At 42.6% G+C, this 26,611-nt stretch overlaps 2 protein-coding genes across 3 annotated transcripts in view; one reads left to right on the forward strand and one right to left on the reverse strand.

Moving 5' to 3' along the window:
• The first annotated feature begins 194 nt into the window (after positions 1-194).
• On the forward strand, positions 195-1,488 carry LOC130522632 (glucagon-1-like). The gene is made up of 4 exons (XM_057027194.1): positions 195-342; positions 419-526; positions 762-917; positions 1,175-1,488. Exons 2-4 carry the CDS (start codon positions 435-437, stop codon positions 1,299-1,301), a joined length of 375 nt encoding a protein of 124 aa, XP_056883174.1. The 5' UTR covers positions 195-342; positions 419-434; the 3' UTR covers positions 1,302-1,488.
• Positions 1,489-3,118: 1,630 nt separating this feature from the next.
• LOC130522625 (sodium-driven chloride bicarbonate exchanger-like) overlaps positions 3,119-26,611 on the reverse strand; it is a 28,621-nt gene continuing 5,128 nt past the window's right edge. The window contains exons 3-26 of one of the 2 annotated variants that reach the window (XM_057027184.1): positions 19,159-19,240; positions 15,980-16,123; positions 15,738-15,876; positions 15,322-15,482; positions 14,886-15,074; positions 12,965-13,053; positions 12,513-12,670; positions 12,352-12,439; positions 11,305-11,451; positions 10,967-11,067; positions 9,906-10,080; positions 9,602-9,735; positions 9,226-9,471; positions 8,517-8,622; positions 7,858-8,019; positions 7,245-7,358; positions 6,985-7,146; positions 6,651-6,902; positions 6,493-6,561; positions 6,235-6,408; positions 6,030-6,152; positions 5,877-5,941; positions 5,502-5,615; positions 3,119-4,903 (exon numbers count right to left, since the gene is read on the reverse strand). In XM_057027184.1, coding sequence (XP_056883164.1) covers positions 4,828-4,903; positions 5,502-5,615; positions 5,877-5,941; positions 6,030-6,152; positions 6,235-6,408; positions 6,493-6,561; positions 6,651-6,902; positions 6,985-7,146; positions 7,245-7,358; positions 7,858-8,019; positions 8,517-8,622; positions 9,226-9,471; positions 9,602-9,735; positions 9,906-10,080; positions 10,967-11,067; positions 11,305-11,451; positions 12,352-12,439; positions 12,513-12,670; positions 12,965-13,053; positions 14,886-15,074; positions 15,322-15,482; positions 15,738-15,876; positions 15,980-16,123; positions 19,159-19,240 — 3,270 coding nt within the window. In that variant the 3' untranslated portion in view covers positions 3,119-4,827. Of the gene's footprint in view, positions 4,904-5,501; positions 5,616-5,876; positions 5,942-6,029; positions 6,153-6,234; positions 6,409-6,492; positions 6,562-6,650; positions 6,903-6,984; positions 7,147-7,244; positions 7,359-7,857; positions 8,020-8,516; positions 8,623-9,225; positions 9,472-9,601; positions 9,736-9,905; positions 10,081-10,966; positions 11,068-11,304; positions 11,452-12,351; positions 12,440-12,512; positions 12,671-12,964; positions 13,054-14,885; positions 15,075-15,321; positions 15,483-15,737; positions 15,880-15,979; positions 16,124-19,158; positions 19,241-26,611 lie in introns of both variants that reach the window. The other variant, XM_057027183.1, reaches the window with a different exon arrangement.

A 26,611-nucleotide genomic window follows, 5' to 3' on the forward strand; every position in this document is an offset into this window, starting at 1 on the left:
GTCACTGGCCATCGTGATGACACAGTAGCACATTAGAGCATCTTCCCTGCTCTCTGTTTAACAGGATGAGCCACGGTTGTTTGATCTTGACACCTAAGTACCAGCTGGCATCACACATGAATGAACTCTTCCCTTTCTGGACAAATGCGGCTGGTGTTGATTTGGCCAGTGGCAGCGACTAATGGGTCGAGAGTAACAGGTGGGTCTGGTGGAGTGGTAAAAGAGACCCACCTGACCGGTCCCGTCCCTCTCCGATGGCCGTATAAAAGACCTCAGAGGAGAGCCCACAGATGCAGACGCGGTGGAACTAACAGCATCTTTCTTTGGGACGGAACAAGGACCGTAAGTTCTCTTTTACCGAAGAGTTTACGACAGATTTACCTTATTTTTTAATTGATTTTCAAACCCTGATGCCTAGACTGCAGGTTTTAATCATGAGAAGCTCCCTGGCTGGTATCCTCCTGCTTCTTGGCTTTATTCAGAACAGCTGGCAGGTTCCCCTGCTCGAGACCGGCGACAGCTCGAGGTTAGACTCGTCAAAACAGAATATCTGAGCGAACCAGGTTGATATGACGTTTAAAACACAATATCATGTGTGTGTGTGGGAACATGATGCTGTAGTTTTCTGAAAAGTCAACAGTTGTGCTGCGGAGGTGCAGGTGTGCACCTTTTGTGTAACACACTTTAAACTTTCATGAGAACAATTGAGAATTAAAGTGTGTATTTCTGCGGAGAAATAACTCCCGTTCTTGTTCTGGCAGTCTGGCTGCTGATGACACATTACAGGATGATTCCAGGGAACTGTCGAACATGAAGAGGCACTCGGAGGGGACTTTCTCCAACGACTACAGCAAATATCTGGAGGACAGGAAGGCGCAGGACTTTGTCCGATGGCTGATGAACAACAAGAGGAGCGGGTCAGTGGTGTTTCATTCCTGTTGTTCATTACACCACCTAAAGCCAAAAGTCTCTGGTGTGGCATTATTCTCTAAAGTTGGCTGTTATGTGGTTATTGATAACATAGGCGCATGGATGGCATTGATTGATCTGTTTTTTTTTAGCAACCCCATGGGGCGGGGGGGGGTTTACGTTTTATAAAAAAATCTGTTGTTGATCTACTGACTGCTTTGATGAGAAAAAAAGAGCATGGTGCTCAGTGGGTGTGACTCTGTAGTTTCAGCACAGCAGAAAAGCGTCACGCTGACGGGACCTTCACCAGTGACGTGAGCTCCTACCTCAAGGACCAGGCAATCAAAGACTTTGTGGCCAGGCTCAAAGCTGGACAAGTTCGAAGAGAGTAGGCTGTTCCTTCTCCGTTCTCCTCCCTCCGGTGCCGTTCCTGAAACCCTGATTCCACCATGACCAGAGAGATCTGGGGTCAAAGACCTAATCAACTCCATCCCCTCATAACTTCTTTTTCCCTCCTTTCTTTGCTAACTTTCTTGATGTTTCTGGTGGCTGTGTTGAAATAAATCCCCTTAAATTGTTGATTGATATGTGATGATTGCGTGAGATGATTATTCTTTTTTTATTTTTTTTTTACAAGCATTTCAACCGATCACGAAATGATCACGGAGACACAATCACTTGGTTCTGTGGGGGTGGGGGTCAGACACTGGTTTAAATGGCCCGTTATATCATACAGACTCAGATCTGAGACAAACAGGAGAGTGGAAGCATTCAACAGGAGGCATGTAGATGGAACCTTCACCAGCGACGTGAACAAGGTGCTGGACTCCATGGCGGCCAAAGAATATTTACTGTGGGTGATGGCCTCCAAACCTTCGGGGGAGAGGTAAAGCAAGACGCCGTGATAAATCTGATCCCTCTGTTCCCACAAAAGACCTGATTTCTCTCTTTCTTTTGCAGGAAGAAAAGACAAGCTGACCAATAAAACAATCCCCAAGGCCTTCCGTTGAGTGCTGCATACAAAAGCCATACACAGGAGTATAAAGCCATACACAGGAGTATAAAGCCATACTGCAATGTGTGTTGAAATGTCTTTTTTACTTACCGCTTTATAAAAATACCAAAAAAAAGCGACTCTTCCAGTTTTTACAGTGCAAGTGAGGGAAGTTTTTTTTTTTTAAATCAAGGAATTTTCGATGTTTTCTAAAGACAAAACATACTCAAAAATTTCAAAAGTTAAAAATATAGGAATAGGTAAGAAATAATGAGATAGAATATTATTAATCCACTGTGCAAAAATGTTGCGGGCATTATTAAAGGACCAAGTTTAACAAAGACAAAGTTGCCAGGAAAGTTTGACATGTGACGTCGAAACAAAAGGAAACAAACAAACAAACTTTCCAACGACAAAAGTAAACAACTGCGTCATCAGCTACGTCATAAACGTCGCATTTCCTGAAGCCTTTAGCCCTTAATTACGACCCAAGTGTGATTTGCTGACGGACTGAAAATAAAGAATAATTATAATAGCTGCGGGTCGCCCTTTTTGAAGTTAAAATAGAATTAAATGCGGAAATATTGGAAGTTGCTGCTCTGGTCAAAATATAAACGAACCTACGCTGACGCTAACGTGGAGGCAACGTGTTGTTTCCCTTTCGTCGTTAGGGTCGACTATTTTCAATTCAATCTTTATTTATATGGCACTTTTCATACACTAGGTAGCACAAAGGATAAAAACAAGAGAATCAAGAAAAAGGACACACACACACAAACAAGCTGACTTCATAGACATTTTAATTCTCTAATTTTTTTGTAATTGGTAGCTTCAAAAGCAGGTCGCAGCCAGTTCCCCCAGCTAATTAGCTTGTTAGCCTGTGTGGTTTGTAGCGATGACGCCTGTCCAGAAGAAAGAGGTGAAGGGGTCGTGGTGCGTTCAAGTTGACTTGGATATTCGGAAGTTCTTCCGGGGTTTTTACTCAAACGTTAATTATTTGGTCGTGAATTACATCTGCTATAGAGGCAATAGAGCAGATTATTCAATGTATATATGTGTTTCTGGGGAAAGAACACGGACTACAATGTCTGCCATGGAATAGATGCAATAAGATGGGAAATACAGTATATCCAATACACAGTAGGAGCATTTGTAGAGCCCTGAACTCTGACCTCTGTGTGGCCAAGAGTGAGTATAGGAATGAGTAAAGCAGGATTTTGTTGAACATCTTTATTTATGCTCTCTCTCTCTCTCTCATGAAACAAGTCACATAACAACAGATCTGAACTGAGAATTCTCTTTACAGGTGACTTAAATTATTGAACAGAAAGTGTACAGCTATCACTACCAACTTTAAGGCAGAATTCCACACAGAAGTGGTCAAAATATTTGATATTGATATACGTTTGACCCAGGTAATAGTTTTGTAATCAACTAGGAACCATCCATTAGACAATGGGAAAATAACATCTACAACAAAAAAAACTGCCTTAAACACTGATTTTATATTAGCAATATATTAGTAACATTTTACATGAATAAAATATACTATGTATTATACATTGTTAAGACTCTTTACCATTTATTACATGTTGCCCTTCCCAGAAAAGGGGTTTTATTGCATCTCTAGAAGTAACCATGTCCCTGCAGCCAGACAGCCACGTCTGTTCCACCATCATGCAGGAGTTTTAGAAACAATTAGCTTCTGATGCTAGCACATTGAGGGTTATTCGGATAGGAGAGCAGATATTGACGGATGACACTTACTGACAAGAGTATGAAAGTGGAAAACATACAACCTTCTGTACAGTCACCTTAAACCCGGGATTTGCATTTGTTTTATTTTTTAAAGCCAAGCAGCTGCAGATACATAATGTAACTGAAATATGCCAACATGCTAACTTGAACCCCAAAGCTTTAGTAGTAGTTTTTCCACAAAAGAATAGTGCATTTTAGGAAAAATAATGTTAAATTTCTTGGTGATACTAAAATGTGATGATGAATACCTATTACATCTAAGTGATGAGGTTAAAGGTGTCACTAGCTTTCAACCACGACATGGCTGACATTTTAAAATTGTGTTTCTATACGGTTTCCCTCAAAATGTACAAGATCAAGGTTTCCACCACTAACTGACCTCTGATCAGCCGTTTTTCATCTTTGTGCTCGGCTGAAGTTAGCAGGTTGCTAACATTAGCGTTAGCATTTTTCTCACCTACAACTGCATTTCCCAAAATTCCAGACTATTTCTTACAACCATTCCGGACCTTTATTCGTAAAAATGTAATGGACACGACTCTGGAGTGATGTGAGCTTTCACTGTCACATAAACATTTAAATGTACAGAATATATAAAATTGAATACTTTCAAAAGAAGTGAAATCCCATTAGACACCTGTGGACAAATTATTATTATCATCATTATTATTATTATAATATTATTATTATTGGCAAATATGTACTTCAGGTTTTTTTTTAAAGTCTAATAGCAGCATTAAATACCGCGTGCTAAACCCACACTTTTGTGGGAGGATTTAAAAGGACAAACTTGCAGTATTTGTTGGAAAAATACAAAAAACATATAAAATACAAATAAAGTGTATTTAAAAAATCCATAAAATGGTTTTCATTGGCCCATTAAAACAGCAGTTACCTTGTCATCGTGTGACTGTGGCTTCCTTCTGTTGCTGGTATCACCGAATGCAGAATTCCATACAAAGAGGAACGCAGATGTGTCTCATTTTCTGGTGTTAATACTGTTCTAACAATGTTTCTAGTTCTACACAGTTTGCACACAGACGTACATGACAAAAAACACAGTGTAGCACAGTACAAAGGTGGTGGCGTGTGGCACGGTATAGCAATTTTTAGAGATTTTTTTTATGCAGTGATTGACAGCACAGTGGCACCACCAGTATGTGTCATCACAAACTCGTCTCCCTGTCCAAACTTTTCTCATGCCTCCGGCGCTTGTGTCGCTTTTCACTGCCACCAGAATTACTGCAGAAACAGAAGACATTTTTGGATGTTAAATGAAATAAAACCTGCACGTGCACTGGAACTCGTGAACGATCCGTACAGCTAAATTACACAGCATGCAAATTGTTGTTGTTTTTAGGAATCCCAATATTTTTCTGTTTCCACATCTTTTATGGTATTAAAAGTGATTAAGTGTCCAGTAACACGCATTCAAAAAGCATACATGCACACACAGGACATGCTGATTTATCTAACATCATTGATGCAGGATAAGCACTTTTTTCCCTGTTTAATGCCATAATCAAGCGGGACCATCAACCAGCCAACTACAGGGCCAGAATCTCCATGCTGCTGAAGGGTAATGGGAACAACTTACCTTTGGGAAATCAGCTTCTAAGAGGTTAGGAAGGGGAGCTAAGGGGTGGAATGGAATGAGAGAGGCAAGGAGGAGACAGCATGTTAGTCTACACTGTGGGATATCAAAGAGGGCAGGGCTGCTTTTGTCTAAACACGCCAGCTCCTCAGTTTCCTGGAAAAACATGTAACTTCCATAGAACCTTTCAATAATAAACACTTCCTTTCCAAACACATTAAAGCTATAGGATGAGGGAAGGCTAACCTTTTAGCGTTCGGTTCCTTCTTGGTGGGCTCGGCCGGGTTGACGCTCTTCCACACGTTTCCAAAAGATCCTTTAGACATCTCGTCTGTGATGTTCACCGTCGCCGGGTCGCTCCTTTACAAACACACGCAGACAGACAAAACACAACGATTGCTTTTCTTTCCATGCCAACCTTTGCGACACGCAGAAAGATCAAAGCTGATGCCGCAGGTCGGAGTAAACAGTTGGGGTTGTTAAATTAGATGAGGAATTCCACAGCACTACAACATAAATATTGGGAGACTAGTAATATCAACACTAGGGCTCAACAGGCCACAACCACATGACACTTTGTGAAGAAATGACTGGGAATGATTTGAGATCGGCGTCATTTACTTGTAGTTTCCCTCCATTGGCACCTGCACGATGCCTTCCTCCTCGGCGATAATACTGTGCTCCTCCTGAGGGAAGACACCAAACTGTTGAAGGTTTGTCACAGCGGTGGCAAAGTTACTGTCAGCTGGCTCATGCTGAATACTTCTGTGGCACCTCTTGTTGTGCGTCCTCCAGTTTTTTCTTCTTCCACTCTGGCATCAAGTCATCCAGCCAGCTCAGTTCTCGTTTGGTGAAGATGAAATCCAGCAGCTTACGGATGAACACCAAGGCCAAGACCTGATAGAGAGGAAGTGCTTCTGTCAGCCAACGAGACGCCTGTTAAACAGTACATGCAGTCACACTCCAGCACTGCAGTTACCATCATTGGAAACACAATGGCTGCCTTGGAAGTCTTGATGACCCACAGCAGAACCAAGCAGCTGAGCTGGACGATGGTGAAGAGGTGCACCTTCCTCAGAGGGACGTGGCGAAGGTAAATGAAGTCCGGCTGATGTTTGGCTGGCATGCTGAACAGCTTTAGGCGGTCGAAAAACTGGACAGGAAGAGGTTTAAGAAGCATCCACTAACCAGTCATAAGGAAAATAATGAAGGGGAGGAAGAGGAGGAAGCTTTTTACCTGAATGCCTCGGAGTGAGGACGCTCCCATGTAGAGAAAGACTCCATACAGCACAGGCATGGGGATAAACTGGAAACAAATATTTGGTCTTAAGATTAAAATGAAGACTGTTTATTTTTTGTTTTATTGAAAAGAAACACGTAACCATCCTCCCTGACCTTCAAAACGGATGTCATAAACACGGAACAGCCCATCAGGGTAAAGATCATGAGGCCCGTGAAGCGCTGCTCTCGGATGCCCAGGAACTTGGGCTGCTCCCCCGGGGCCGAGCACTCTGACTCCAGCTTCAGGCTGTTCACGTGGGAGATGGAGAGCACGGTGGCCGCCACGAACCACGGCAGCCCCATCACCGAGCACACGCCCAGCATCACGCCCACCACAAACAGGTCCAGGTGGTAGCCACAGCCTTTCTGCAGAGTGGGGGTCGATGACACCATCGGTTTCACAAACCCTCGACATCTTTGTGTTATTGAAAAAAGACGATTTCTCAACCTTCAGTTTGTGCTCCTTCCTGTTGATGATGACCGCCGTGATTTGCTGGTCCATGAAGATGAGAATGGTACAGAGCAGAGAGGGGATGAAGGTGATGATGGTGGTCCACCAGGGGTTGGGCCCCACTGGGTTTATAATCCAGCCACGATCATCCCTGGTTGGCTGCAAATGGTGAAGGACAAGACAAGAAAGGAAAAAGCAGTAGATATTTTTCAATGGGGGGGGCGTCCTTTTATTTCCAGCTCTTCAACCAGACTTACTTTGAATTTGTTTGGAACCTGTAGTTTAGGGGAGGGGATGCCCAATGCATAATCGACCAAAACCATGGTGAGGATGGTGATGAAGACAGCAAAGTCACTGATGATGGCCCGTACCTACAGGGAATAAAGGTGGTCATACTTTCCAGACCATACACAAAAAAAAGTCGAGTACAACATATCTGCAAACGTATATGTACCACATCTAATCTTCATTGTTCTTTTATCATGTAGAAATCATATTGTCTGCCCGACAGAAGGCTGCATTATTATTTTGTAGCACTAGATGGCGGTACGACACCACTGTTCAGCCGCCGCGTCACACAGACGTTTAAACCCTCGTTAAGAACCGTCCCAATGATAAAGTACATGTGGGATCACTGCAGTGCGTTCGCCTTGGGTTAGATCCACCAGCAGATGGCAGTATTTGTTAAACTGTCAGAAAGAAAAGTCAAGAGACTGAAAATAATTTGTTGCAACAGAATTATGGTAAATTGAGAAGTAAAAGGAGCCTATAACAAATGAGGCAGACTCAATTTCCTTGTATTGTCTGCAAACTCTGCACAAAGAAATGTTTCTGTGTTACTGTGTTACTTCTGTGGGACTCTATACATGCCTTGGTGGGAAAGTAGCGGCTCGTCTTGAACTCCTTGAGGAAGGCTGACATGAAGACGGTGGAGAAGAAAAGGACCACACACCAGAACAGGACATCCGGGATGTAGGGGCCATGGGGGCCACAAGCACTGCCCACAAAGTCCCCATGCAACTTCTCACACTCCTACTGACACGCAGTTATGATGAGGAGGGTGATGCGTGAAGGATGAAGATAGTGATAAGAGGGACAATAGAGGCAGTGGCAGTGATAAATGTCAGTGATGAATTTAAAAAAAACTAAACTAGAGGGTGCTTAAAATATCTACACACTCCATGGAATATCTATCTGGATCTGAACCAAGCCTCCCTGTTTAACAAGCGTGCGTGGGAGTGTCACAGCCCGCCACCTCTGCCAGTACTGATTTGTGTCTGACAGCGAGAGAATCTTCTCCCCAAACGGAATCGGCATGCTCAATCTGCACGCTTAAATCCTGTGAAATCCTGCCCACACGTCCCTAATCCCTGGCTGGACTCAAGCTGCTTCTCAAAAAAATCTAAATGCCAGAATATAACAATTTACTGATTGTTGTCAGAGCTTCTATAGCAATCACAAGAGTTTTAAGCACATGTAAGGCTACAGATGCAGCATTGACTAGACTTCAAAAGGCAAGGAATGCTTACCGCGACCTCCAGCGCAGTCCAGTTAACCTGGGAGGGCGTCACGTTTCTGTCTTCCCAGAACTGAATAGTCTCATTGTTGGGGTTCTGGGGTTCCACACATGCACACCTGGAGGAGAGATGTCCTTCAAGATGAGCTCTTTGGAATTAAAGCTGTTTTTTGATTTTTCTTCTCATTGATAGGCACGACACACAATAGCTGCATTTCTGTGAAGGCACTTTCTACACTTCAAACTATCTGCATGAAAAGGCTTGTTCTGATGGCATCTTATGAAGTGGAATGCCAGCATCCCCTGCTGTCCACTTTATCAGGACAGAACATCACAGAAGGAGCGCTTCACACAACCACCAACAAAAACAGTGCAAGAAGATGCACAATGCTCCTGACAAAAGGATTACCTAACGCCAAACAAAAGATGTTGCAGTTAAAATGTACATGATAATGCAGCTAAAGTGGCTGGACACGTGTACACAAACATGCTTATCATGGGTTTTAGTGGGGTGGTTTAAAAACTAGCTGCCAGTACATAACTAGTAAAGGTTGTTTAACAGTGTATACATGAGTCTTTTAAAAATATCTGATTTCATAATGTCCACTTGCATAAATGATATAACCAACGTGGAAAAAAACATTAAGACATTTGTTCAGTTGTTAAATGTGTAAAGATTAGAAGTGGATTTAAGTACTTTAAAGGGGCAAAGAAGTACTCACGAGTACTGCGTAAGTTTCTGTAAGTTGTTGTTTTTGTTGATGGGGTAGTGGACACCCAGGTGGATCAGCTTCTCCAGGGCCTCGTAGATGAAGATGATGCAGATCAGGGAGGCGAAAGCTTCCTCGGTGAAGCGAGTGATGTAACACACCAGCGAGCTGGCGTCTGTGGCCACCAGCAGGAGACAGAAGAAGGCCGTCCACAGGCCGATGCAGGCCCTCAGGGAGAGGTAGGAGAGGCCGTACTCCCTGAAAGGAACGCAGGGACACACCAAAACAAACAGGAGTGTGGCAGTAAGCACCCCTGTTTAATCAAAACACAGGCGCAGACAGCCCAGGAACCCAGGAGCATGTCAGGTAACGCGTCACAACAGCATACTTGCAGAACTTGAACAGGATTTTCTCAAAGACAAGAACCGGCCCTGTGCTGCCCAGGATGGTGAGCGGCTGACCAGCAAAAAGAGAGTAGGCTATTCCAGTCATTGAAGCTCCAAATAGAGACTCAATAGCGCTCTGGAAACACAGGAAATAAGGTCCTGAATGAACGTGACTAAGATAAAATGCTGGTTTAATTTCCAACTGCTGAACTAAAAGTGGGAAACAAACAAACGGGTGCTAGTGTTAAAGCTAGGGACGAAACTAAAACTTACATGTAATCACTGGGAGCAATTATGACCCCTTACCACTCTCCCCTCTGTGGCTTCACCCAGTAGCCCACCAAAGGTGATGACAGGTGACATGCAGGCACAGTAGAGGAACAGGAAAGAGGCCAGACACTGCAGACTGATGGCATCTGTGTAGTCGGAAAGGTAATGAGGAGCCTTTCTCTTGATGTCCAAAATGAACCCTCCAAAGAACCTGCAGTGAAGTAGAGGACGATTGAAGTACTGCAGCTGGGATCTTCATACATCGATACATTTGAGTCTTAGTGAGCAGAAATACATTTATGGATTTTGTTGACTCATGCACACCATCCTTGACTCACTCCTATGAAAAAAACATGGACCATACTGAATAGCAGGAGGTGGTTTCTAAGGCAACGGCAGGAGGACATCATACTTTGAGCAGGCTGGTTATACCATGGCTGGCAGTGTGGAGGTGGTGGTTGAGGAGGAGATGTGAGGGAAGAGAAAGCTGATATCTGACACTAGACTTTCAAGCCTGCGTGGCTACTGAGTTATGAAAATATGATGATCGGGAGTGGCTACGAAGAAAGGATTTTGTCTTATCGAACTCATTTTGTGAGCATCGTAAATGTGATAACATGCACAATAAGACAACTCAAAACAAGATTCTGACACGCTTTTGCTAAAATGTGACTTTTAACTCACTTCAGCCTCAGAATCTCTATATGGGTTGTTGACTATTGCAAGGGTCACCAGCTTGAGGTAATTTGGGCACATTATGATAAACAGTAGGTGGAGCTATTTCTCCACATCAGGTGTTGTTAAACTACTGCAGAACAAGAGTGAAGGACACTACATGCAACTGTCAGTCAAAATTAATACTGACTTGCTGCTCTAAAGAATGGAGCGTGTCATGAGGGAGATACAGTGTAAATTCAGAGCAAAAGTCGTTGTGGTGCTAAAGTGTGAGGAATGATGGACCAGTAGGGCAGTCTGCGTTCTTAAAGAACTAAATTTAAAGCTCAGTGGGAGGAAAACATGCGACAGGAGGCACAAAGAGGAGCTTAGAGATCTCAGGGCTGCTCATCCCAATTGCGCCATTGCTCTCTCACACTTACCTCCCAGTGCGCTGCAGCTCAGGGCCACCGTGCCCTCCGTGTGCTTCTGACTCTCCCAGATCTGTTACTCCATTGGGAACTGGGGGAATCTTCCTCTTTTCCTGTGATGTTGAAATCACAGTCATTAGATGGCATCTTGAGAAAAACAGGAGTGTCGCTTCTGACAAATCAAACCAAATCCTTAAATGAAAATGGGTTGATTTATTCAAAATGGCTGTTCAAAGTTGATCAAAATAAACAATGAAGGGGAAAAACTGCCAATGTGTTGGAGGGGATTAGACAGAAACCTCGGAAAAGGCATCAACGCACAACAACAGCACAAGAAAGATTTGCTTTACCTGAGAGGGCACATTTTTGGGAGGCTCTATCCGGATGGAGGGGTCCCACTCCCCAGGAGGTAATACTGTCACCTGGTCCAGAAACTCATCGATGCCAGCCACCAAGTCATTACGGTCTTTGGCCTTGTATGCCACATCATGGAAAACCTGGGAGTGGTGAAACAAATATCGGACCCATTATTATGTCACATATACGTCATTTGAAGTCTCCAGCCTCAACATCCATTTTCAGCTACAGTCATTATAAAAAGTCTCCGAAAAGGGAAAATTATTCTTGGACGGAGTCACTGAAAGGCATGTCTGATGGTGTTTGAAATCATTTCCCATGTATGATGATGTAGACTGACAATCCCCGTGCTTCTATTTTCACCCATCCCAGAGGACAACTACCAGCTACAAGAGAAGCAAAGCACATCTGTTTGCTGTGATGGGCACTAACATCAGCTCATAGCTGCCCTGTGAGAAATCCTGTCACAGTTTTGAATGTCTCAGTCGCCAATCCCATAAGACTTCCCCTGAGGTCAAAGTCTAGGACAATCATGGAAAAGTGAGCTAAGAGTGGCCTTCCAGTGGAGTAATAGGTTTAGGTGGACTAATTCGGGGTGGTTTCCTTCTCCCCAGGCAAACTTATTTCCATATATAAGCATAAAAAAAACTAATAAAATGAACAATAAGATGGCTCGTCAGAGATTGTATTTGGGATAAAATAAATGTTTTAGTATTTTTTTCATTCCGTGTCATCTTGTATGTGCAGATAAAAAGATTTAGGGTCATGCAGATAAGGCAGTCTAAAACTTGATTAAGTATGTTGAGACTGATTCCTTTTATCACACTAAAGTCTCTCACCCTGATAAATTTCCCACTCTTTTAATCTGCTGCCAAAAGGTTTCCTGACTGTTTCTTACAAACTTAGTAGATATTTATTGGTTGCTGAGTCATGTTTTCCAGCTTTATCATATTTTTGCAAATTTAGGGGTCAGCTCTGGATCATTAAAAAATGTGGTGAGAATTTAGCTGCACTGTGTCAATATAAATGTTGCACTTCACCTCATCAGTCATTAGGGTAGCAATAGATCGTCCAATTTCATGATACTGTGGTCCTTTGCCCAGAGGACCGAGCAGGATGAAAAGAAACCTGCAGCACAAAGAACAAGGGTTTGAAACATTTGTGGAATTCCCGGGTCAGTTTTTTCAATAACCCTTATTACCTGGTGGTGATTGGCACCTCAGCCAGGCCGTTCAGGAGCACAGCAGGTGCCAGGCGGACAAATGCCACCACGGGGCGATCCAGGAATTCAAGCTCCCCCACCAGGACGTTAGAGGCCTCAGCACCGGGAGGAATCTTCTTCATGAAGTGGAGATCAATCTGGTACATATGCACAAAAAGAAAAAAAATTGATGCAGACACACTGGATGTGATTTATTAAATTATTTTTACAGCAAACCATCCTAATAACAATCAACAAAACCTCTATCTGACTCTAATCAGGCGCATGAAACACAGAAGACACACATTCGAGTCAGTTTCCCAGTGTAAGAGTATACTCGTGAACACTTGAGGTGTAACCAAATCTTGGGTAAATATACAGCTTTGGTGATGCGTCCTGCTCTCCACACTCAGAGGCAAACACCGGAATCAGCGGTGGGTCCGGCTGCTCACCTTGCTGAAGTCCACCGCGCTGTTTTCTCGGCTGACGTCCTGTTTGCCTTCAGTGTTAGCTGGCTGGGACTGAGGCGAAACCGTTTGGCCTGTCAGGCAGAGCAGAGTTTTCGTGATCAGAAATCTACTTTCCCACACGGCAGAGTTCTCCAGTGAGTTATTTTAGCGTGTGGTTATGTTCTCCGAAAACGCAACAACAGGTGCTGTTCATAACAATCTTCAACTTTACAAAGTAATCCCAAAGAAGGGCGAGATTCAATTTGTTTTTCAAAGTGAAACAACTCATCTATTTAAATTTGGAACGTTTTGTTTTTACTTTGAGTTCAAAGTATGTTCAAGATTGTTCCTTTAGTATCTTCAAGGCATTCTGTACTAATGTACAGTATGTGACAGCACTTGGTAGCAACATATACTGAAGGAAGATGTCTTGTGTGAGTGAAAGTTCCAAGTGTCAAATTAAATGTTCAACATCATGGGAAATGGACAATTCCCACATATATAAAAATTAAGACAGATATAAAGGAGCAGAATGTAAGTTTGTGGCCAAAGCTGGTAGAGCAGTGACAATCAAAATACTGTGGAGCGTAGCATCTCTCCGCCTCCTCTAGAATTACGTTAGCCATAGTTCACTAAAGGAGAAAATTACTGGAGAAAATTAGCAACTTTGTTATCTTTCAGCCATCTCCACCTTTTAAAGGCATCTCCTACACAGATGCTTGTTTTATTCCTGGATTTCTCCGGATGTTGGGAATTATAACGAGGTCTTTTAGATTTATGAACATGAGACATTTGTGATTTGCAACAGTCGTAGCAGAAGTTCAGCGTGAACTGGCAACCTGGATGCCGAGACACTACTGACTTGATGATTGGTAGATCGGTGGAGGGCGGAGCAACAGACCAAAACACCAAAATTATTTACAGGCTGACACTTTGCTCCGAAAATGAGAACATTCTGGCTGGACCACAGGCCATTTTAGGATTAGGTCTTACATACTGCTCCTTTCAGGCAACTCACCATGAACAAAATCTACAATGCTACAGCGACGAGTTGCTGTTTAGGCTTAGAGTAAGAGCTCTAGATCAACTAGAATCTCAGTGGTTTCTAATGGTGACAACTAGAAGACAGCATTATCATAAAATATCTTAAAACTTACCGAATTGTCTTTTTAATATCCCACTTTTAGACTCGCAAATACAGGAACCGGTTCAGTTTGCAGTTTTGTTCTAATAGGAACTTTAAAATGTTTTCTAATTGAACCCATTTCCAATCCTTAATAATAATGCTCTCCTCATTAAATATTTAATCTCTTAGTGTCACAGCTACAATCTAATTGCTTTTAAAACTTAGTAAAAGTGTCAGAGTTTTGGTTGCCTTTGCAGAATTCCTGCTCAGTATCCTTCTGCATCATGGGGCAGTAGCCTTGGGCCACTGCCTGAAGCACACTTAGACGTTTGGTACTTGACACGTCTGTGGTCATGCGGCCGCCACTCAGGGAGGAACTTGGAGGTGATGGAGGGGTGGAGGGACATGTCATGCAACAGAAACACCGTGGCCATGCCAAAAAGGAAGGGATCTTGCTGGAAGGAAAGCTCTTGAGGAATTTATTTTTAGGCTTGATAGGTTTCATGGTTTGACAAAAAAGCATATTTACTGGTTAGGTGTATGACATGCATGTGCAATGTGACAGTAACACAGAGAACATACACAAACACAGAAAAAAACACAAAGAAGAAGAGACAATGAAATATCAAACAGCAATAATCGTCACAGATGGACACAATGGAAAAAGCATGCAAAGAATTCTATGATCGCTGGGAATAAAATACAGTATGTGTACCAATATTCACCCTGCAAGACATTAGAGCCGTTAAATGACAGAAAAGAGGTGCGCAGGCATGTGTTTTCAAACCCTTTGCTCACCATTCTTGTCCATGGAGTGCGGTTCTGACTGTTTCTTTCCAATATCAGCGAATGAGCGTACAATAGGAATGCGATTGGCCAGTTTCTTGTGGTTTTGGTGGTGGTGCTGTTTGAGCAAAGCCTCGCGGATCCTCTTCCTGGCATCCTGACCCAGAGGACCGGACAGCTCGTGCTGATCCAAAACCATTTCTGATTAAAAACACAAAGATATTCTCATCATTCTCATCTTTTTCTATGTTTATTCCATACATGTTTTTTCTCAACTTTTAGAAAAATAAAATATATGTTTCTTTAAGCGTTATTTACATTTCCCAGAACTATTTTATGAATCTTAGTTTGAAACTGAGACTCACTGGCTTGAGTCTGTGAAACTAACTTTATAATTGTGTAGTTTATGTGCCGTTTTATTTGTATGTTGTTTATATCTGATGTTCACCTGCAATCTCCTCCAGCGAGCTGGCCCTCATATCCAGCATCACGGTACCGTTCATGATGCAGCTGCGCAGCTCGAACAGACTGTGTAGAGACAGAGTGGCTACGTAGGGTTTACTCCATCGCTCACCACCATCCTCAACATCCTCCTCAAACTTCAACCACCTGCACATATGAAAACAGAAATAATCCAGACAAATCATCAATAAACATAGACAGTTGCACCAAACGTATTATTTCATAACCTAAAGGAGGGTTCCAATCTTTAACTATTTCATTTACTTCTGTAATTTAATATAAAACTGATCTTACACAGCACAGCCCTGAAGCATCAGGTTTGTAATAAAACTACAGCCAGACAAAATGAAACACACAAGTGTGACAGAGAGCCAGACCCAGCCCATGTGGCTGGCGGTGTACCTGGCTGTCTCTTTCCATTCGGCATCTTCCCCCTCCCTGAGGCAGATTTCATCCAGCTCAGTAAACAAGGCATGAGGAATGTGTTCCTCATCACCGTCTTCTGTCCCTAACAGAAACTGCACCCTCTGAGCTGGGGTATCTGCTGCAGCAAATGAATTATATAAAAAAAAAAGGCAAAATCAACCAAATATTAACAACATAAAATGCCCCATCATCGTGCTTTTATTCGTTTTGGATCTTACTGTGTGAGGGGGATTCTCTTCCATCTTCAGCTGTGGAGTCCCTCTCCTTGGACCTCTTCCTGTGTCTGTGTCCGTGGTGACGGTGACGTCTGTGTGACCTCCTGCCCAGAGGGACATGAACCCCGATGTAGAGAGTGCGGTGACCTGAAGACATCAGGCAAAAGGCTCCATCAGATTTTCCTGTTTCTCCTTTAACTTCAGTTTAATGATGTCTTTGTTCCCCAGGGTGTCATTTATCAGGCTGCATTCAAGATAAATCCAACAACTTTGAACAAACCAAAAGAAAAATAAATATAAGACATCCTCTTGAAAGGTGTGAGCCGGTCAGTGCGGGATGGCTACATACTATAGAATCCTGACCTCATCCCCTGTCTGCGATATGAGGTCAACAAACCGGGAATAACATTTCAGAGCTAGTAGGAATGTTTGAGTCTGTTCACTAAAACAAAGCAGGACAATGACTATTGAAACACAGGTAGCATGTGCTTTAAAGTGGAAACAGAAAAATCACCAATCTCCCTCACGGCTTACGTATTCCTGCATTTGCAGTGTTTTTCTTTTTAGAGCAATAAAGAAGCGGCAGGGCCACTGTGCAGGGCACGTATCCACGGGGCAGGAGCATGAAGATAATCTGAGCTGACCGTCTCCTGTAATGCGCGGACAAGCTGCTTCCTTCCAGATATGACAAGAACATTGGGCAGCACAGTGTGAGGCACCATGGCGTCCATCCTAATGTAATGTGGCAACTTAATAATAGTGAGCTACAAAAACTGATCTATGACTGCACAAACAAATTGGATCTCGCATACATTACCTCTTCTCTTTACAACAGAGTAAGTACACTGACAACTTGCTGCTATTATTGCAAATTATGGATTATTCATCCATAACCAATATTTTACTATATAGTGTTTAATTATAGCTATTATAGTGTTTTATTATAGCTATATGTTAGCCCTCTGAGCAAAAACAAGCAGAAAAAAGGATACAACCTGCGCAGGTTACCAGGACATCACAGGGCGCACACCTTTCACAGTTACATCAGTTACACTCTCCTACAACCAGAACTAATCTAATCTGCACCAGAAAGCCTTCAGGGAACCGCATTACCACCTCAAATCTAAGCTCACGTAAAGCCTTTTGTGCAGATTCAGACGTAAATTTATTGGCAGGCTGTAATGAGAATATTTTCATTTTGTCTTTCCCACATGAATTCCTTGAAGTGCTTTCGCTTTTTCCATGACGCTTTTTCCAACTAATCACTTTATAGAGAAATAATCAGATTTAAGCAAAGCACAGACATAGCATGAGTCATCTAAGGGTACACTGCCATTTGTAAAAAGAGCACCTCCCACGCAGGGGTTCAGGGGGCTCTTAAACAAGATAATAAGGAAACTAAATGTATTAAAAAAACTGTATCGGCTTGGATTTAATCGCCAGGGCTGTAAATGTTTTCATCCGGAACAAATTGCTGTTAGCATTCCTATAAATTATGCATCTGCAAGGCAGAGCAGAGACTAACCTGCACAGTGAGGCCTGTAAAGAACACTGCGCATGAGAGCTTCAGAGCTCCTGAGTCAGGACTTGAGTGGATGGGCTTGACTCACGAGTGGAGGCCTTATTAAAAATAGCTCTGTGCTCCTAGGCCTAAACTACTGCTGACGTCACCGAATGTCGATCCTCCTCTCTACTGATGCCGCAACATCTCAGTGACTCTAGTGCCTTGAATTCACACGGCAGAGCGTGTGACATTTTGTGTTCTGGTGTTCTATAACCTGGAGTCTTTCTGTGTGTATTTTGCAAGTACTGCTTTTTCATTGGTTGAAGCTTGTGCAATCATTTTGTATGACTCGCTAAACTGTCATGATTAATCCTCGTAGCTGCAGGAAAGGAGCGATGACCTCTACATACAAAGCTTCTATTAAATATCAAGCTTATCCCTCCAAAATATATACTGTAGTCTGATTTTTGACAATACAAGAGTTCCATACAATAGGAGGTCAGTGTATATCATTGTGTTTCTTAAAAATAGAGACCCACATTCGTTGGGATCTGCTTTCTGCAGTGGATTAATCCTCAGTTAGAGTGTTCTGAGCAGCGGCACAACCGTTTGCATGACTGAGTGAAAAAAGTGTGTGGGTTTGTGCTAATGTAGAAAGTCTCTCGAGTGTATCCGGACAACAATGTTGCTCTGTGGTGCAGATGAATCATAATACACACAGTACTGGCTATAAGGATTAAATCATTTCAGCAATGATGTAGAACACAGTGCATATTACATACTGTTCTCCACAGATTATCCAACACCGCTATGCAAATATATATAGCTAAAATATATATATAACTAATTAATAGCATATAAATATATAAGTGGATTAGAAATGGTAAGTTAAAAAAGAATTGGAAACAAAAAGATAGAATGGCTTTGTAACACATGAAAAAACAACAAGTATAGAACGCGATGAAATCTTCCAAACGATATAAAGTATTACATTTAATTTGTCAAAAAGAGTGTGAGTTATATGTTCCTGTGTGGTGCTGAGGCAGTGTCTGTGATGCTGCAGAGAACTAGCCATTACAGCAATCATCCTTTGAGGAAGAGGGTCCTTCAGATGAAAGAAATGGCTCATCAGCAGAGCCTCAGACACAAAAACTGACATCTATGCTGGAGCAAACGTTGCTTGGCAACATAAACATGGATGCAGATGGAGGAGGAGCCAGGCCTCTGTTATGCTTCTATCATAACAGCCCTTTTATAGGAAACAAACCCTCTGTCTGTTTCCCTCGGTACAGAAACACAGAGGCAATGTGCCTTAAGTTCACCTTGATGCAGCTGCACGTGTAGATGGGGACAGCAACAGCAGTGACTGTAACACAGAGGACTGGCAAGAGGAGACACCAGAGCGCACTCTGTTACAAGTGCTTTCTTCTATTTTAGTCGGTATAATAAAAGCACTTTATAAATTAATCATGCGCTCAAACATTTATTTTCATTCTCCTTATACTGAATAAAACATTACATACAAACACATACATTTGTGATGTTTAACACAGGCAAACACATGCACATATACAGCACCTGTGCTATTACTGCTGTCATTATTGTCATATGTTTATATTTTAGTCTAAGATTTGAATCTGTTCTCATGTGTATTGATGAGAATACAAATGCTAATTACCTTCTAGTTCTTCCTTCTCAAAGTTGGTGTTGAGCATGGAGCGTGTGCCACCGCGGTCCACCACTGCCTCCTCATCGGTTCTCTAAAAGAGAACGTGGAGATGAAGAGAATTTACAAGTCTCATACACATATACAACACATGGAAGATATAAAGCTACCACATGATATTTATAAGTCATTTTACAAAGTCCTTTCCCAGGCAAAAAAATATTTTTATATTTCATCTAATTTCTACTACTGTTATGTAAGAGCATATTAAGAGCATGCACCCCCGCCATGCACGGTGGGAGGATGTGTCCTCAATTAAGAAAACAGGAGCACAAAGAGAAACTCAACGTAAGTCTAGCTCCCCCCAAATGTCACCGTAGCAACAAGGAGCCCCCATACACATCTGCTGAGTGCAGGATTACACCTTTTTTGAGTCACCGCTTTGACACGAGTGCACTGTCGTGCCTTGAACCACGTGAACGCCGCAGCAGCCTACAAAGTAGCGAGACGAATTTCACAGCCACTGGAGTAAACGGCTGCGAAAGTGTGAAGGAGGAACTGCCGCTAATAGATTTGTTGCTATAAATGGCCCTGACCTAAAAAAAGAGGGCACGGGTGCTTACTCTGCTTTTTAATATGTTATTACATTTAAAACAGAAAAACAACAAAACAAACAATAAGACTCAATTTTACTCTCAAGATAAAGCATCAAACCATCGTTTCCTGTCCTGTCCTCTATACATCCTCTATGAATTTGCATTTATCAGTATGTCTGTCTTGCATTAGGTTGTGATTGATGGTGAAGAGCCTATTTTAAACACGGTCGGACCAACCTTGTTGCTAAATGAAGTCCTTTGGATGTACCCTCACTTTCAAGTACCCACTGCTGATTAATCACCTTCACATTAGAGCTAATTGAGCTCTAATGTGTCAGTGCTATAAAACACCTACAATTCCATATCCATGTGACAAACACGTGCAAAAGCCAGATTATGAAAAAAAATCTATAAGGTCCTGTTCTAAGAAAAGAAATAAGCTAAACTGCAACGTGGTATATATGTGGTGGAATATATACAGTGATGTGAGAAGATGAAGGTGCCTGATGCCGAGCCATCAATCTCTGATCCTGGTAGATTAAGTAAAAGCAACACATGCACGCACATGCACATGGGCCACCATGTGACAAACAGGCCAAAGCTTTAAAGGAGGGTGTGGACAGCTGCTGGGAGCTGATATGATGACATTACTGTACGGTGGAGTGAGACACGCAAACTCAGAGTGTACACAGGCCCAGATGGAGGTTGTTATCAAGAGTTCCCTTGACTTGGTGTTAAGGACGTTGTACTCAGTGCATTATTTACATCCTCGTACATGTCTCTGCATTCTAATTTGTGGTGATCCGAACCCTCCACAATCTCCACTCATATTATAGGGGCCGTGCATCAAATCATGCCATCTCCATTCAGAATTGTGAGGATGAAGTTTTGATCACCCGCGCTGTTCGTTCACTAGACTCAGAGTAACCACGCAAACAACAAGAGTTCCTTGCAAGGGGGAGCCGAGCAGCAGTTCAAGCTTCCTCTGTCAACTCCGTTCATCTGCTGCTCGCTCACCTCTTTTATTGGTGCAAACAGAATGGGTGTCTAAACAGGATCTCGTAACTCATTGTCTTCTGACATCTTTACAAACTTCTCTAATCTTGACCAACAGGATACATCTGGGTGCTGGGCTTGGTTGTCAGCAACTTCAGCACCTTTACGAAACACCCTCATGTTCTTCTTTTCTTATCAACATTCCTCAAACACTCAAAATCTACATACAATAGCATTTAAAGATAATACTAATAAGAACAATAACAATAATTCTTCTCACAGAACCGAGACATAATATTTCAATTATATGACATCTAAGAAAATAAATCATCAGCTAAGTAGAACTTTGACTGCTTAATTTCCTCCTTTCTTGTCCTCTAGCTGACAACAACAGCAGAGAAGTAAATGTTCCTGACAAGCCTGGCAGCAGAGTTGGGGGATGGCTCTGCTGGTTGGCCCTGCAGCTCCTTAGGGGAAATTCTTCAGCCCTGGCAACACACTGTTTCTCCCCATCCTTGACTTTTTAGTGCTAGATACTGTACATACATACAACTATAGCATTTCAATGCTGCGCAACCTGAGCACTGCATCTCAGCCAACACGTGGCTAATAAACACTGTAATAGAAATCTCTCAAGGCCGCCCGTATCTACCCCGCATCTCCTCTGCATCAGTTCTGCAGTGGTCACTGCAGTATGCTATATTACAGGTTGGCTGAAGCTCTATTATTGATTTCAGTGAGCATCATAATGCTGCTTTAGGGCTCTTTAAGTCTTTTCACTGAGTTTTCTATATTGTATACATCTTATCCTGGATGCTATGTTGTCTAATTGAAAGTGACGTAATATTTCAGAGACAATAAAGAGTGATTTAAATAAATGTTATCGGGAAACCATCATTGGAATGAAGACAGACCTGTCTGTTCTGCTCAAAGGGATTTAAAGCTTTTCTCACTTATATTTGCTAAATCATTTTAATTGGAGTCTGAAGCATTCTGTGGTACTTGAAAGAAAATTCATTAGAACTGAAGGTAAGAAATAAACCACCCTTCATAATTGTGTTTTATTTTCTGCAGAGCATTAGATTGTGGGACTAATCTGCAGAGTCAGAATAGCGAAGGATGATTTGTCCTAAATTCTTTGGGCAACCTAAAGTTCTCAGCCAAAAGGCTGGATCATAGGGGAACAGAAGAGGTTTGAGCAAATACATTAGAATGGTGAAATTTGGGAACAAGTACAATACTAGAAAAACTGTATATGTACACTACAAATTTAGCTGATGTGAAGTCAGTCTCTCAGGAGGAGGGATTACAAATTGAGCCAGAAGCTTGTAGCTGACAACCAAAGGCAACTGAGGTGAAAGCTTTGCCATGTTCTGACTGATGTGCAGCTAAACAATGCTATGCCCCCAAAAAAGCTTTACTCTGGTCATTATGACAGACGAGCTAGAATCTACTCCCCGCAGGTCCTGGCTTCTATTTTTAGATGCTGGTCTCTCTACTGCATGATGCTGGACCCTAACCAGCCCAGAGAGTTGCATCACTGCTCAACAGTCTGCACTCAAGTTAATCTGCCGGCCTCTAAGGTAGGATAAAACCTTGTCTCTGACCACTGCATCAGTGATGTAGGGCCTTGCATGGTGAAAAAAATTACACCAGGCATTTCTCTGTTGAGGCAAGCTTTGGCAAGGAAATGAGAGTAGAGAGCACGTGACCAAGACACCAGGGGATTCAGGACGGGTAGGTGGAGGAGGGGCACACATGTGACGAGGCATGGCGAATATGGAAAGACTATGACTATTACGAAGTTATATTTGCTCGATTTCCTCCATTTTATAGCATTCTAAACACTCAAAAGCTGAGCCTGCTGTCGCATGTTGTGCAAACATCATATATGTGTCTGCTAATGCATATGGTGCCTTTGTTGGGAGTAATGTGATGGGGCGCACCAGGGATGCATGGGCACAGGAGAAAATGGCTGCAGGCCCTGAAAGACTGCAGACTGCAGCATGTAAATGAGTGCATTCGTGTATACGTGTGCACACTGATAAATACAGGGATGGAGCTACAGGGGTGACCGAGGTAGCGCGGGCCACCTCTGTAACCTGATTGGACATCTCAGGTGCCACTCCAGATGATTGACAGCCAGGCAACTACGTAGGCAATCATGAGAGGGAATCAAAAAAAGATGATAAATACACACTAAACATCTGTTAAGTAGTTGTTCAGTGCGGCTCAAGTCAACACTTCCATCCTGACATTAAAATTAAAGTGGCTTCCTGGTGAGTTTCAAACTGGTGACCATTTCACTGCATGTACAGAGAGGAAAAGATGTAGAAATGGATTCGTCCTGCAATTGTGTGAGTAAATTTCTGCAAATGAAAGTTGCCAGTACCCTCCCGTGACCTTGGAAAGGAAAAAAGTGGTGAAGAAAGAAAGAAAAACAAAATTGTCAAACAATGCCTAAAGATATTTTTTTTGATACTCGGTAAACAATGAACAAGTGTAAACAGTAAATAAACAAGTTATTTAAATAGACAAATTGTTCTCTCGCCTAATCAGTTAACATTTTATTTGAACTTGGTTCTCAGCTCCAAAAATCCTGATGTATTGAGATATATACATCATAAGGGTGCGGACTCAACAGTGAGTACTGCTACTCAAACATCACTACAGTATAAAAACGAATACTCTAATTAAGTGGAATACCTTCAGTGAATTTGTTTGCCCTCATATGTGGCTCATCTTGTATCTGAGGGTTAGCCTCGGTGAAAGGATTGCTCACTGAGGTGGCAGATTATGAATTGTCTTCTTTTACTGGAGGTCGTTCAACAAAGCCAAGCAGGTCATTTCTGTGCCTATTGTGATTTACATCCCTAGTATAGTAAACTTAAGCAGCCTTAATACAAGATTTAAATCAATCAGACCTTCCTTGGCCATTACCAACATTTCCTTTTATTTAAAAAAGAGTTATTTTGCTAATAGTCAATCAAACAAATAAACAAACAACCACATGTTGTTACAGTACCTCATTGGTGGATATAAAATATATGTGGAAAAAGGGTTTTGTGTTTCAAAAGGTGCGGCTGCATTAGAAGGAAACAAACAAATACAAATAATACCGTACTCTCTTGTTTATTCTTCACAAGAACCATGAACATAACTGAATTCTTCACAATTGCAATATGGCGGCTCTCCACATTATCAATATAAACAAATAGTGAACGTGCTCAAAACTGAAGAGCAAATCAAAAAACATGACATCATCCAATTGATATTCAATAGTCCTGCCATGAGCAGGGAGTCTTATCTTGTCCAAAAACATTCTTGCACCACAGCACAATCTCAACATGCGACCCAACAGTCTCACTTTGCATAGGGACAGAAAATCAAGAGAAAAGGGGATGTGTCTTTGTTAAAGAGAGGCACAAATCAGGTGCAGATCCAATCCAGATTAAGCCCAGCCCTGATAACAGCTGTGCTGGCAGCTCCCAACCTGAAGCCAGCCAGGCAAGGCAGTAGGTCAAACACAAGAGTCTACATCCACAGGTCAGAGGCAGTAAATTGCCAAGTTCAATACTCAAAACTGGAACCCCCTACTGGAACGCAAGGATATTTTGAGAGAATTAAGCCTAAATCTGAGCATTGATTCAGCCTTTAACTTTAAAAAGGAAAGAGCACGTTGGACCATATTTACTGCAGCATAGCGAGGGGTGACAAAGCGATTCCTGCCCCTCCAGCTCAGCCGGTCTGATCGTGTCTGCCTGTTTCCTACCCCTGCATACAAGCATCTCATTGCAAGGATCAAACCTAAAGTCTGAACCTTCAGGATCTGGCCAGACTCCCAGACTGCTTTGAAGAGACAGACTGGGACATTTTTAAACAGAACGCCACACACAATAATCACACAGACTTAAACATCTACACCTTCTCTGTGTAGACACTGGCACCACAGAAAAAGTAAGCAAGCCCACCCAACCACAAACCATCTATGAATAAAGCTTTGATTAATCTGTCCAGGAAGACAAAACACTGGCTGTGTCCCCGACCGTCCACACCACATTGACACACCTGGACCAATGTGACAGCTATATACAGATGCTATTTATAGATTAGAACTCCGCTTCTTCCACCATCCCCATAGTAACACTGCCCAAAAAGATGAACCTCCTGGGCCTTCACACACCTGTATAACTGGGTGCACAACCCCCCCCCCCCCCCCCCCGAAGACGACAGTCTGTGCTCATGACAAAGCTCATCTCCCCCTCCATCACAATCCACAGCGGAGCACCGCAGAGGTGTGTGCTGAGCCCCCTCCTCTTGTCCCTCTACACACGACTGCAAACCCTCCTGTGATGCCAAGGCCATCATCATGTGTGCAGGTGACACCATTGTGGTGGGCAGATTCCGCAGAAACTACGAGTCAGCCTACAGAGCAGAAGTCAAGAACTTGGGGAGCTGGAGTCGAGGCAACCTAATCCTCAACGCCGCAAAGATGATCTTGTACTTTAGGAGACTGAATTGACATTGTAGCATAGTACGATTAGCTGTTAATTATCCCATGCTACATTAGCCACTGTTATCTCAACACCTCTGAGCCTGTCAAATATGATGGTGATGATGACATCTTGTTTTTAATATATGTATATTGTCTGATTTCTCACAAGCTTTTGGGTAGAGAGATACATAGGTCCCTAACAGCCTTGATGTATCAGGGGAGTCAACTCACACACATTCAAACCAACTGTACCGGTACTTAAAATCACAAAATCGATTTACACTTTAAAATACATTTTTTTGTTTGACACTGGCCACCCACGCACACTGGAGGCATTTCTAAACCAATTTATCTGCCACCTTTCAAACCTGATTACATACCACAGGCTGTTCAACCCCGGCCACTCTTCATGATGAGTTTCATGCCTGACATTGTTTCGCTGTGCCTTTGGAGGATCGCGTTATTGACCTGAAAGACCAACAAAGCCCAGGTATCCCAGTGCCATCACTTTAGTGGTCACCAGATTAACACATCTGGTGACCACTGGTAAAAGAAAATGGTGGGAAAGTTAACTAATGAGTGCATTTGAACCAGGCCTCTTTTACAAGAATAACCAACTGCATTAATTTAAATAAAAATCCTTTGTTTCTTATTTTCAACGGATAGGATCCAAACATAAGCCTCAAAACCTCAGCTGGTCAGCAGCCTCTAAGCATCCTTGACAACATACCTCTTTTCCCTGTGAATTTGACCTCTTGTGAGGATTGCAGGAAGAGACGAATGCCAGGCTGGCCAATGTAAAACTGTCATCACTGAGAGCGGCCCGAGGCCGCTGGAGTCAGGATCAATGAGAGCCCGATGATGCTGAATAATACTCTGTCTGGCTACACATGGTGGAGTGTGCACGCTTACTCATATTATCACGCCATGGATTTTATCCCCACCCAGTGCAACCAGAATAGCTGCCCTTGCTCTAACAGGAATGTTAAACTCTGATGATGTCATCCTTAAAGAGAAGCTGCAGTACAAGCAGGCTGAATAATGACCTTTTGGAAAGGTGTGGAGAGAAGGGGATGGAGTGCCCTGGCGACCGTAGAAGCTGTGCTGTTGTGTCTGCTAGGTCCCAGATAAAGTCAAAAATGATGCCTATCAATATAAAATTAAAGAGTCGGACTCCCATTTTGGAGCCAGGTCTGCTGAACTCCAGATGGTGGGAATGGATGCTAAGTCTGTTGTGTTTCAGGTTATTCAGTGTTCAGGATTTTCAATGATGGCTTATGTAGGGGAAAGCAACAATACCTGAGCATGAACAGATGGCGAGTTCCAGACATATAAGAAAGGAAGTCTTCCAGAGTCAAAAGGTGCTTTGCTGCTTTTT

This window comes from Takifugu flavidus, chromosome 3, assembly GCF_003711565.1.
Source record: "Takifugu flavidus isolate HTHZ2018 chromosome 3, ASM371156v2, whole genome shotgun sequence".
NCBI lineage: Eukaryota > Metazoa > Chordata > Actinopteri > Tetraodontiformes > Tetraodontidae > Takifugu > Takifugu flavidus.